Consider the following 12752-nt stretch of genomic DNA (forward strand, 5'->3'; position numbering starts at 1 on the left):
ACAGAAGACTGGAGTAGTACACACAGGGAATGATGCTGGGTTATAGTTATGGGTTTTGTTCCTGAATCCCGATGAGATGATGTAATTCTCTTTTCAAAGCACTTTCTGGAGCCACAAATTCTATTCCTGGCCCAGCGGATTAAACGTTCAGTTTTTCCCATAGTGATGGAGAACCAGCTCAAACCCCTGTACAGATTAGTTAGGTTTTATTTTGAATTCGTTGGTTGTTGGGTCATTCTCCGCAGGGTGTTACTGTAAAGTCTGGATTTTGGTGTACTTTCTTGGGTGTCCGGACTTGACACACAATGGCCACCCCCAGTATCTAAAAATTTGCAAGGTAAATCCACAGATGTTCTCGGCTAAGTATTTTCTTTTCCCTTATTTTTAAAGGTATTGCTCTATTGAAAGGCATTTTTAAAGGTATTGCTATTCTATGCTTCCCTATCCCTGGCTTAAAGTGTTTGTATTTTTGTAGTGATTTTCTGGGGTGTGTGTTTTATTTATTTATTTACTTAAAATTGAATTAGAGGTAGCAGATACTGTGTTAGACAAAGGGAGGTTGCTTCCTTCTAAAAGTAGCTTTGCTGATTTTCTGTCAGTTTCTGAATAAGTTTATGCTTGTATACTGACGCTTGGCTGTCTTGAAGTCACTGAAGCACCAGCTCCTAAATGCTGGGGAGGCAATTGGAAACAGCAGAACAAGAACTGAGCTCTTTTAGAGAGACAGTAAAACAGTGTTTAAAATTTTGTTCAGAAAAATACTCAATGTACTATTTTAGAAAAGTTTAGTGAGGAAAAAAATGATACATAATGTAGGTAAAGTGGCGTTTTGGCATCTCTGTCAGTACTTACTAAAGCTATCATTAAATACTCAGTTTTTGATTCAGGAAAAACCTCATTTGCTCAGAAAAGTTACTAGATGTTTAGTTACTGTAAGACCTACCTAGACAAGTTGAGATCAAGTCTTGGTTGTGTTGAGCACTCTTTCTGCCTGCATTAGTAAGTCCTGACCTCAAAGCGTTTGTATTCGAAATACCAGCAGTTTTGGACCCATTTGGTCAGGAGGAAGGAGCTGGGGAGTAGTTGCACCTGACTTGGGTAAAAAGCTGGTCCAGTGTCCACTTCCAGCTTTCTTCCACACTCATTCCTTAATTTTTAGAAATCATTAGACAGTCAAATGTGTCTCAAATTATCTTTTTTTTCCTTCCAGTGGAAGTGGTTTAAAAGGAGGCTCAGAAGATTTAGCAGCCTTGTTTCCAGTGGTTTTCAGTTGAGGCTTATTTTACTGCTGTCAGGCTTTTTATGTTCCATTAGAGGTTGCCAGTCAGATATGTAGGATGCTTTTTGTGATGGAATCAAATAGAATTAATACAGTTGGTCTCGAAGTAAATTAAATAGAATTAATACAGTTGGTCTCGAAGTAAATTAATTTATTGGTGGGGAAAAGTATATTTTGTTTTATAATTCAGTTGTATTGCTTAAAAAAAGTAAACAACAAAATCTAGTCCTGAAAATAAGGATATTCATTGCTTCCTGGGTCTGTTAACAAAATGATTATAGTATTTGCTTCGTAGTTGGCCATCAGATTGGCCATCAGATTTTGGACAATAACATATCACTTTGTAATTATGCTTTTTTTAAATCCTGAAAATAAGGCTATTTCCTGTGCTCTTTGGACCTCTGAAGTGGGTCTTTGACCTTTGAGCAAGGCTCTTTGAGTGTGGGTCTTGGTAGCTGGGAATTCATCCTTCTGCACCTGCTGATGTCAGAAGTGAAGGAGCCCCTTGTTTTACAAGGAGCTCCATGATTTACAAGCATAATACATTTACAAGCATAATATGTTGCTCTTTTTCAAATGTGGAAGGCACAGTGATGGGATTTGCAGTAGCTTTGCATAATTTCTGCACTTCTGTGACATGCATGCCATCCACATTGATGCTTTTTTAAGTTCAGGCCTCCTCTAGATGACAGATTTGACTTGCTTTAAGGATAATTTCTATAGAGAGATCTTGAGGTAATTCAAGGACAGAATACATGTTTAAGAATGGAAATGAGACAACTTACATCTCAGCGTTTCTAAATCCTTCTTTGCTTGGCTTCCATTCTCTTAGTGCTTACGTTTTTAGCTTGCATCCTCTGTCATAATATCCTGTAACTGCCCAGACAAACTTCCTTATAAGAACATCCTCAAGGGAAAGCTTACCCTGTGAACTTTCTTAACTTCCAAATTCGATTTCCGTACATTATAGGTTTCTTGACCTGGAGTAATGTTCCTGAAATTTCATGTTTTGTTACCTTTGTTTCTAATCCCAATTACATGCTGTTTGTGGAGAGATTCACTGAGGAAGATAAAGTGCTTCTGGGTAGTGAGGGTTTCCCAGATTATTCTGACTTGTAATGCCAAATATATGGAGATATATGAATGTCCAGGAGGCTTGAAGGATTTTGAACTTAAAGGCAAGCTAGAATTTAGCGTTGCATTACTGTTGTACTTTTAGGTATTTTTTTTGCTATATATACCTCATTATCTTGATTTATTTATCTGAAGTACTATCTTCACATCTGACTTGTTTTCCACTAATTTGGTATTGGAAGGTACCAATACATATGCAGTATTTTAAGCTTTATTTCTTATTCTCACTTCCATTTGATACTAGCCCAATGATTTAGAAGGCTGATTGTTGCTATGGTGTCAATTTTTATATGGTGACAGCACTCCCAGAACAGGAAATAATCCTTCTCATCAAGATAATTCTGATATTAATTGCATAGTGAACTGTAGACTGAAATAATGGATTGAATGCTTGTTTGTCAGCTAAGCTATTCTCCTATATCACTTCTGAGTTATTGAAGTGTTAATATTGGCAATATGAAAGTTATGTTCTAATTATTAACAAACCAGTTTTCAGATATGACCGTGTAGTTTATTCAAGGGGTATGTGCTGTAGACCATAGTGACTAATACTGTTAATTTCATTTTGATTTAAACATATCAAGCTGTTCTATTTAACCCTTCTTATCTGCATATCTTTCAGTGAATATGGTGGAGAGACTTTACATGGACCAGCATATGGCCCCACGAGTCATTCTACAGCAGCTTCTTCAACTCCTTCCTCATCCTCAGCATTTCGCCATGTAGTGCCATCTAGACAAATAGTGGAAAGACAACCTCGAATGCTTGACTTCAGGGTTGAGTACAGAGACAGAAATGTGGATGTAGTACTTGAAGACAGCTCCACAGTTGGTAAGGATTTGTAAAGATGAAATGAAAACTGTTGTGGTAAAACTGTTAAAACAAAAACAAACAAAAAAGAGCCAACCCCAAAAGTCTAAATCCAAAAAAAGAAAAGGCAAACTCAACCAAAAAACCTTTCCAAAAAGAAGACTTCCAAGAAATGCAGCCTTCACAGCTACAAACCATTTACAGATCTCTTTGCAGCTTTTAAAAAAGCCAAATTTCACTAATCCATTGTAAAGGTTAGTGATCCATCAAATATTCATTTTGAGATCTAGTTTTCTTATGAACTCGCTTCAGAAACAAAATGGAGGTTACTGATGAAGTTAAGGCATGAAGATGTAATTTGGAGTAGGATTAGTGTAGACACAATCTACTAATAAGCTGATGACCTTGGCATTTCATTTTTGAATCTGTATGGCATCTCCTTCTGTGCAGGATTAGTGGCAAGATTAAAGGAACTCTTTCCAGTGTGAAAAGCATCATTGCATTCTTCAAAAAGAACTGGTTTTGTGCAAATTAAGGTTTCTTTTATCAGTTCTATTGTCTTTGTCCTAAAACTGATGCATTTTGTAACAGTATGTTAGAAATACTCTATTGTTAGTATTGCAGAGTGTGTTATTTTTTTACATTCCGCAAGCTGGGAGTTAATTTATTTTGCTAAGAAGAGTATTTTTAATTTTACATTTTTAGTGCAGCTTCTGTGCACATGAAAATAAGAACTATATGAAGAAATAGTTGGTCAAAACAATTTTCAGTGCTGCAGCCTTATGTCTGTGATGAAATTTTGAAATTGAAACTTTTGGTCCTTATTTTCCTTTTTAGCATTCGATTTGGTATTAGCTGGTGCCACCTTGTGGTGATTAGTTTGAATACTTGCTTAGTGTTGGATGTTTCCCACTGCACTCACTTGCATCCATGCAAAGCAGGTATAAAAGTCTGATCAAAACAGTTCTGCAGCCGTAGTACTTTATTTTTGCTTATTAACTTATTTCAGGTATAAAGAATTGAGCTATAGGGCAGAAGTAGTCAGTGTAAAACTTCTGTCTTTGTTTTGGCATATAAAGACACAGGCTTGTGTTAAAAGTCCTGAAATGAGCAAGGCAAATAGCAAAATTTCAGCTGTGATCTTCAGGAAAGAAGTTTTTAACTGTTTCAGGGATCTGCTTGGCAGGATCCCATGAGAGACTGTTTGGGAGGGCAAAAAGGCTCAAGAGAGCTGGTTGATCTTCAAGGACAACCTCTTCAAAGCACAAGAACAGTTCCTTCCAACATGCAGAAATTGGAGCAAGCATGGCGGAAGGCCAGCACAGAAGAACAAAGAATTTCTGACCAAGCTAAATGCAAAAAAGAAAGTACAGAGAAGGCGGAAAGTAACGATAGGCTACTACCCAGGAGGAATATGGAGATGTTGCCAAAGTGTGCAGGTTTGGAGTTAGGAAGATCGAAACTCAGGTGGATCTGAAACCACTGAGGGATTAGAAGGGCTTCTCTATGTCCATCAGCATGAAGGGAAAGGCTAAGGGGAATGTGAGCCTGCTGTTCAGTAGTGATTGCTGAAATTGGTCAGTGGGATGATTATGGAGAAAATCTTTCTGGAAGCCCTTTTTGAACAGAGGAAGAAAAAAAAATGTGATTTGTAACACCCAGCATGCATTTGCTAAGGGCAAATTATGCTTAATTAATGTTATTTGCCTTTTATGAGTGGCTCTGTGGACAAGGGGAGAGCAGTGGATGTCACTTTGACTTTAGTAAGGCCTTTGACATACTCTGCTGTAGTGTTCTTATAGTCATATTGCTAAGATAAGGAGTGGATAAATGGGCTGCAAAGGGAGGTAGATAATTGCCTGAGCTGCTGGGCTCAAAGTCTGACTGGTAAACAGTTACTAGTTTAGGGATGTCCCTCGGGGTTGATCCAGGGGCCAGTGTTGCTTAATATCTTTATTAAAAACCTCATTGTTAAGGTGAGTGCTCGTGGCAAGTTCACAGCAAATACCAGATCAGAGAAAGTGGAGTGCAAGAATGCTATTTAGAGGGACCTGGACAGCCTGGGGAAATGGGCGGACAGAACCCTCATGAAATTCAAAGAAAGCAAAGTTGAAGTCCTGCATGTGGGATAGGATAGCTCCGTGATATCCTATCTGATAATTGGCTCAGGGCTGACAAGCTAGAAAGCAGCTTGTAAAGAAAAGATTTAGGGGTGCATTAGCAGTGCAGCCTTGCAGTGAAGGTGGCCAGCCAGGTACTAGGCTGTGTTAGCAAGAGTGTAGCCAGAGGATCCAGAGAAATAACTATTCCCTTCTATTCAGCAGTTGCCAGACTGTATTTGGAGCACTGCATCTGGTTTTGATGTCTCCAGTACAAGAAATAAGTTGAAATTCTGAAGTGAGTCCAGCAGGATAGTCAGGGGCCTGGAGTGCATGGTGGCAGAAGAGAGGCATAGGAAAGTGGATTTGTTGAGCCAGGGAAAGAGAAGGGGAGAGGTAAGAGACCTTAACTCTAAGTAGCTGCTGGGAGGACATGGAGAAGATGGAGCCAGACTCTTGGAGGTGCATGATAGTAAGATGAGAGGCAATGAACACTGCTTGCAGTATGAAAATTTACCATTAGATAAAAGGGTTTTTATTTCTTTTTCAGCTGAGAGTGGTGAAGTACTGGAACAGATTGGCCAGAGAAGTTGTCAGACTTCACCCTTAGAAGTGCTCAAGAGTCAGCTGGACAAATCCTTCACTAAACTGGTTGAATTAGACCTGTGGGCTGGCTTTGGGCTAGATGAGCTTCTGATGTAACTTGCAGCCTGAATTATTTTACAACTATAATAGCTACAGGAAGAGGAGAACATTGAAATGTGCAAAACATTGAAAAAGTTGTCAGAGAGGGTAAATTGTGTGAACACTCCAGTTCTTTAGGTCAGGACTAACAAGGCCATTGCTCCAGGTAGCTTGCATCTGCAAATACATGTGTCTAGCTAGCATACACAGTGTAGAACTATTCAAGTATGTGCCCCAAACATCAGATCCTTGTGTGATTCTCCAGTCATTCATGCTTTATATGATTTTCTTTTTGCCTTCATTTCTTTTCTGTTTGAAGTGCATGTTACAAGGGTAACTATACTAAAAGTGGTTTTCATAGTAAATTATACCTTACTCTTGTTTTTTTAACTATAACTCAGTACTGTTTGAAATAAAGCAGTAAGTATCTATATTTTATATATTTTCTTTGTTTTCTCTTTAGGAGATATCAAACATATTCTAGAAAATGAACTTCAGATTCCTGCATCTAAAATGCTGTTAAAAGGGTGGAAGACTGGAGATGTAGATGATAGTGTAAGTTCTCAACTGTGTTTTCAGTTAACTGAGTTCAGAGTTTCAAACTCAACATATGTGGGTGGGAATTACAATGCATGAATTGTGAGTGTCAAACAGTGTTAGGTATCTTGGGTGGCATATAAGGAACTCTTAAGCATTGCAAAAAAATTTGGGACAAATTACTTTAGTTTGTGTGGGCTATGTATTTAACATGGCCTACCTACGAAAAGGGTATCATGAAGTTAGCAGCAAGTGTATCTTGAAGCAAAATATTTGGTGGTATTGTAAATAACTATCAATAATTAAAAGAAATAAAATGAAACATGAGTTCTGACATGTTATTTATAATGATTTTTCTCCCTTCAGACTGTTTTAAAAACTCTACACTTGCCAAAAAATAATAGTCTTTATGTTCTAACACCTGACCTGCCTCCTCCTTCTTCAAGTCATTCTGGGTAAGTCTTTTAGCCATAAACTCTGCTTGTATGATTTGATTTTTGTATGTTTTTTATGAAGCCATGTGTATCCTTGCAGGAATCTGCATTCAGTAAATACAAAGCATTTTCACTGCTCTAGGAAGTGTTGGGATGAAGTATCTCAGCACATCATTGTTGAAAAGAAGGTGTGGTACAGGTACCATTTAGGTACACGCAGAATTTTATACCTCCCAGATGTGATGACTTTAATTCAACAAAAGTGTAGTGTGGAAATGAGAAAAAGTAGAATAAAAATATTTATAAATAATTTTTCAATTATTAAAAGAAGTCATTTGTAATCTTATAATTAGTTTCCTCTAATGGAACAGGATATCTTAATACTTGAATAGTCAAAAAAGTTGAGTGTTCACATGTCAGTGACTATTGCTAAGGTTTGAGAATGAAATGTTATTTTATAGAAGATGGAATCTTTACTCTTACAAAGTAATTTGCAATTTGATTACTTTAGCTTGTTTTCTTTCCTGCCCTTTCTCAAAGGCAGACCTGTATGGGCTCTCTAATCAGCAAAATATGGGTTTTATTCAGCAGCCGCTAGAGGGTGCCCGGTAATTGAGGCTGGGATTGCAGCTCTGGACCCTGCTTGGAACTGCTGAAATTGCTTTATCATTAGACTGGAGAGTGCCTTCAGGCTGCCTGAGGAAGGAGTTGGTTTTCTACCCTCTAGTTGATAGGAGAATATTCAACAACTACTGTCATATTGCTGGTGAGGGAAATCTTGACAATCAATGGAAATAGCTGGTTTCCTAATAACTAAAAGTATTTCTTATATTACTGAAAGTTACGTGTATGCATAACTGCAGAAGTGTAATTGTCTGTGGAGGAAGTAAGAATGCTGATATGAATTATAATACTAAGAAAAGAAGCATTAAAAGCAAGAATAGTGGCACTGGAGCAGAGGGAGCAGAGAGGGGGTGAGCTGTGTGCGCCCTGTATAAGCAAACAGGAGCTGTAATTGTGTGTAAGGACAATAAGCCATTGTACTTAAGCAGCTGAGTGAAAGACAGTGAAAGTACTGTGGAATAACACTGCAGACACTATTTTTTCTTTAAAAACAATCCATTTATCCATTTCCGATTTCAAAATTTTCCACCCAGGTATACCTGAATATTGTGATTTGTATATCTGATTCTGGAAAGAAAACTGGGGTCTGAAGAATGTTGTTTATTGCAGCCACAATAAACTATATAACTAAGTGTTTAAAAACAGTTCTTAGGCTTTTTTAGTGGATTAATAGTTTCAAAGAACTTGCTAGTAAAATCAAAGTGGTTGTTACCTTTACAGTTTATATTTGTTTCATAGTGGAGATTAGTTCTGGATATTTTGAAGATAAAGTTGGTAGCTTCGGGATAGCAAACGATGATTAATTAGTGGCTACTTAAACAAGGATAATTTGAAGGCTAGATCATCTCCCTGAAGTCATAAATTCTAGATGAAAGGGGAGGCTTGCCTCCAATTAAAGCATCAATGCAGATCAAAACACATCTAATTGAAGCAATGTACCAAACGCAGTTACACTGTTTACTGCCTACTGTTAGGTCAGTTATTATTCAGATTAGTTTGTTACCCACAATTTTTAAAAGCGTCATGCTCACATCTATTATTAATGGATGATAAGGAACTTTGCCTCTTACTTTGTGAGTTTATCTGTTGTTGTCTTCAAATGCTTTCTATTTTGAACTCAAGATAAATAGTCGTGATTTGAATAGCTCCTGAAAGTGATATATGAAAAGCCTGAGATTTCAGTACATGATATTTTATGTATATGCCCTTCTTAGAAGGAACAATCTGGTCACAGCTCTATAAACTGCAGCTTGTGCATGTTCTTGACACTGAGGGGGAACAGTGTCTGAAGCATCCTTTTCCACCATATTGGTGTGTAGGCATTGAAGTTTATTGTGACAGACTGAATAGGCATAACCCACAACTGACTTAAAAGCTGCACCTAAATGTAATGGCAAAGTGATCCTGCAATTTAAACAAGCAAAAATCTCCTAGGGTATCTACATTCACCAGTGACATATCTAAAGCTCTTATAGGTAATAGAAACCCAATGAATTACTACCACATGCTGGTAAATTGAGGTGTAAAGATTAAATTTAAATGTCAAATACCACCTGTACGGTTACATGCCCTGCTTCTCCCATTTGGCAAAGCCATACTTATCCGTGCCTGATCTGAAGAAGAATAACAACATGTTCTGTGAACTGTGGGCAGAATGAGACCTGATTTCTACTGAATTTGTGCCTCATCATGGTGGCTGCAGTAACTCAGCCCTGTCCCTCTGTGCTTCCTGCATCTCACCTACTTTTGACACTGTCTCCAGTTCTTCCTGTGTATTTTGTTGCACCTGTGTAATTTTTTTAACCCTGTATAGACAGTCAGCCCTGCCTCTGTTCTCCAACTGGTAGTCAGGTAATATCAAATGTAAAGTAAATTATATGCTGTGGGTAGTTGTGAGATCGTTGGCCAGAAGTCAGCTGGATGGAGTATAAAATACTACACTTGCAATGCAGCCTTTAACTAAGGTGGGTAGTAATTTGGGTCTCTTTCCTCTGCCTGGCTGTTGATTTAGACCCAGTCTTTGAGACCTTATTAACACTGTCAGACCTTGAAACTAAAGAATACGTTCAAAAGTTCCCAGATGGGACAGGTGAGTGGAAAAGAACATGATTTCCTTTGAAAAGCGGTCTTGAAAGGTGCTAAAGAATGTCCATCATTTAATTGTCAAAGGGGAGAGATCCCTTGCACCAGCTTCATCAGATTAGATTCTTTGCTTCCTTGGAGTGCAGTTATTTCCATTTGTTGCCTTGGGTGCTTCTTGAAAACTGGCCAGTTTAGGAAAAAGATTTGGGAGAATGCAAAAAGGGAGCATCAGAAGCATAGGCATGTGAGTCTGGCCATGGAGCTAGGTCATCAGGATCTTCTCTCCTTTCTGTCTTGTACGTCCTGGGAGATGCTTTTTATCAATTTTTTCCTTGGTTGTAATTTTAATGGATATAATGTATTTTATATTTTGTATTTTTGAATAGCTGAAAATCTTAGATACTTTGTTATACCTGATGGATCATTGGAAAGTTCAAACCAGTTAAAAACAATTTGACCAGTCGCATTACTTGGAGATTATTACAAATAATGTACTTTTGCTAAGCAATTGTAACTCATTTAAGAAGTGTTATCTGTGCGGATAGGAAAAAACCCTCACAACCCCCATCTTCCAAGTAATGGGTCCATGTGTTGCTGAGTGCCTGTGTTTTAGATTGTTGCGGAGCAGTGGTGATTGTGGCTTGGTGTCTTGTTGTATGTTATCAACTGTAGCAGAGTGTTAATTAAGAACGATGTAACCTGCAACTCCAATTATTAGTATTGTCTGTTTAGCTGGACAGGAGCAGTGCCTTGCTTTAGTTACTTTGAAAGCTTCAATAAGAATGGTAAGATTAATGTTTTATTTTCACATCTGCTCATGAGACAGTTTAAAAATCCTGAAGTTTAAAATGCAATAGAATGTAAACAAAAGGGCTTCTGCTCATTTACATGTTAGCCAGATTTGCTAACTGATTGCTGTTTGAACCTAATCTACCACCTCCTGCTGCATTAGCTACAACAAACATTACATTTACATACTGATTTCTTATTTTGTTTTAATGTAAATAATCTGTAATTACAGTAAATTTGGACTTCTGTTGACATGAGCTTGTATAAATCTGTAAGTTTAAAATGGAAATGTTAATTACCTTGTGTCATACCTGTTTATGTAAAATTCAGAGATTCTGGGAGAAATCTCCATGTAAGTGAGAAAGATACTGCCTAGTGGGAAATACTGAATGTGTTCCTTAAAAACATACAGAACTGAAATAGAAAGGAACATTTGATCATTGATTAAGGATATACTTTCGGTTTCAAAGCTTGAAATATTACTAAAATTTCAAAGAAAAATGCTATTAAAAAGCAGAGCGTTACATAAGAAAAAAGAGCATCAAGACTGTCACTTAACAATAGATAAAACCAGTCTATTTTATATACTGTGTTACAGAAAAACAGAAAAGCAGTAAAACTGGAAGCTTAAAGTATAATAAATATCAATACTAATACTATCCTGCTTCAGACTGATTGATCAGTTGCTGTCTCTTAAGATCAGCATTGTTTGCAGTTAGATGTTTTTTGGCTAAATATTGTTTGTATTCTTTGTTAGACTTGTGGTTCGTAAATTGTACCGGATTCTGATGGAGTGAATAAATTCTTTCCAGACTTGTAATTGAGTTCTGATATTTTGAGTTTAGTGGGAAAAAGAAATAAAGCTTGCAACTTCCCTTGCTTGAAATTCAGGTATCAGAAAGGAACATTTTTGTATATTGTAGAGTTTTAACCCCAGCTGAATCCTGGTCCCACACTGGGGTTTCTGTGCATTGTGATAATGCTGATAATAGTTCTATGTAGGCAGTCCATATGAAATCCTAAACTGGTCCAAGCCTCTCTTGCTAGAACTGGTCAGATTGATGACTCTGTTCAGGTCTATTTTCTGTTGTCTGTTTTTCGACTTCTTTTTTTTGGGTGTAGGCAGAGTTCCTCTAATGGTAGATTAGTGCCCCAAAATACCATCAAGTTTCCTTGTCTCCTGTGCTTCATAGTGGAAGTATAATCATTCAGCTGAGGGGAAAAAAATGTAATGGCAATATATAACCTGTCAGCAAATGATTTCTAAAGGTAGGGTTTGCAGGAGTGTAGAAATGGTGCTGATAAGAGTGGTCTGTTTCCAGAATTTAGTTTTCCCACTAATTAATTCTCAGATAAATTACATTTTGTTAGAACTGATAGTGGGGGGAAGGCAGAAATCTGTCTTGACTTTAATGGGATCTGGGGTTTTGCCCTGACTCCCCTTTCCTTTCATGCAGATGTTTCATTTGGAAGGCTATAGTCAGCTGATAACATTTGCAAGAAAATGAAACTGCTTAATGCTCTTATTTTGTACATTTGTGGATAGCCTTAATGGCTGGAAATAGGATTTTAGTATATTTTGGAAGCAGAGATCTCCTGGCACAAATAATTTGGGGTAATCTATACCTGTAGTTGCTGGAGGAAATTAATCTGGGAGGGGACTGACATTGCTGGCTGTCCAGCTCGGTGTTCAAATCTACCCAGTCCCTCAGAGTAGTGTTTGTACACACAGGAAGTCATTGGCACAAATGGCTCATCAGAAGTGCCATCAGTTCCTTCTCCCAACATATATAGGGCAGGTCTTATGTCTGTCAGGCCATATGAAATTCTGATGTGGGAGCTGGAAGGGTTGGATCAGTTGACCCCTGCGTTTCTGTGCAAGCACAAGTAATATTTATCATTATATTATTTTTTTCTGAAGAAAAAGCGAATAATTAACCATGCACTTTAATTGCTAACGCTTCAAAACCAAATTTATCCTCAAGTTTTTTTCATTTGTTTTTTTCAGACAGCTTAATTTTCAGCCTCTTCTTTGACTATATTCATCTATGAATCTGTACTGCGAATTTGCTTGTTAACAGCATTCAGCTTGTGTTGTTTAGAAATCCAAAAAGTAGAGGTGTCAAAACTGCTAGTAACTTCAAAAATTGAGGCTTTTAATTTTAAGCACTTCATTTAAATTAACTGTGTTTGAAGAATATATTTTTCCTTTTCTAAATACTCTCTGCTATCACATCCAGATGAAATAGAGAAGTGGAAAACCTTTTCTATGGACAGATG

General features: G+C 37.4%; 1 protein-coding gene across 1 annotated transcript in view; it reads left to right on the top strand.

Moving 5' to 3' along the window:
* Positions 1-12752, top strand: part of FAF1 (Fas associated factor 1) — a 174933-nt gene that overhangs the window by 39945 nt on the left and 122236 nt on the right. The window contains exons 5-7 of the mRNA XM_065673372.1: positions 3036-3244; positions 6470-6561; positions 6910-6998. Coding sequence (XP_065529444.1) covers positions 3036-3244; positions 6470-6561; positions 6910-6998 — 390 coding nt within the window. The remainder of the gene's footprint in view (positions 1-3035; positions 3245-6469; positions 6562-6909; positions 6999-12752) is intronic.

The sequence above is a fragment of the Lathamus discolor genome, chromosome 3 (assembly GCF_037157495.1).
Source record: "Lathamus discolor isolate bLatDis1 chromosome 3, bLatDis1.hap1, whole genome shotgun sequence".
NCBI lineage: Eukaryota > Metazoa > Chordata > Aves > Psittaciformes > Psittacidae > Lathamus > Lathamus discolor.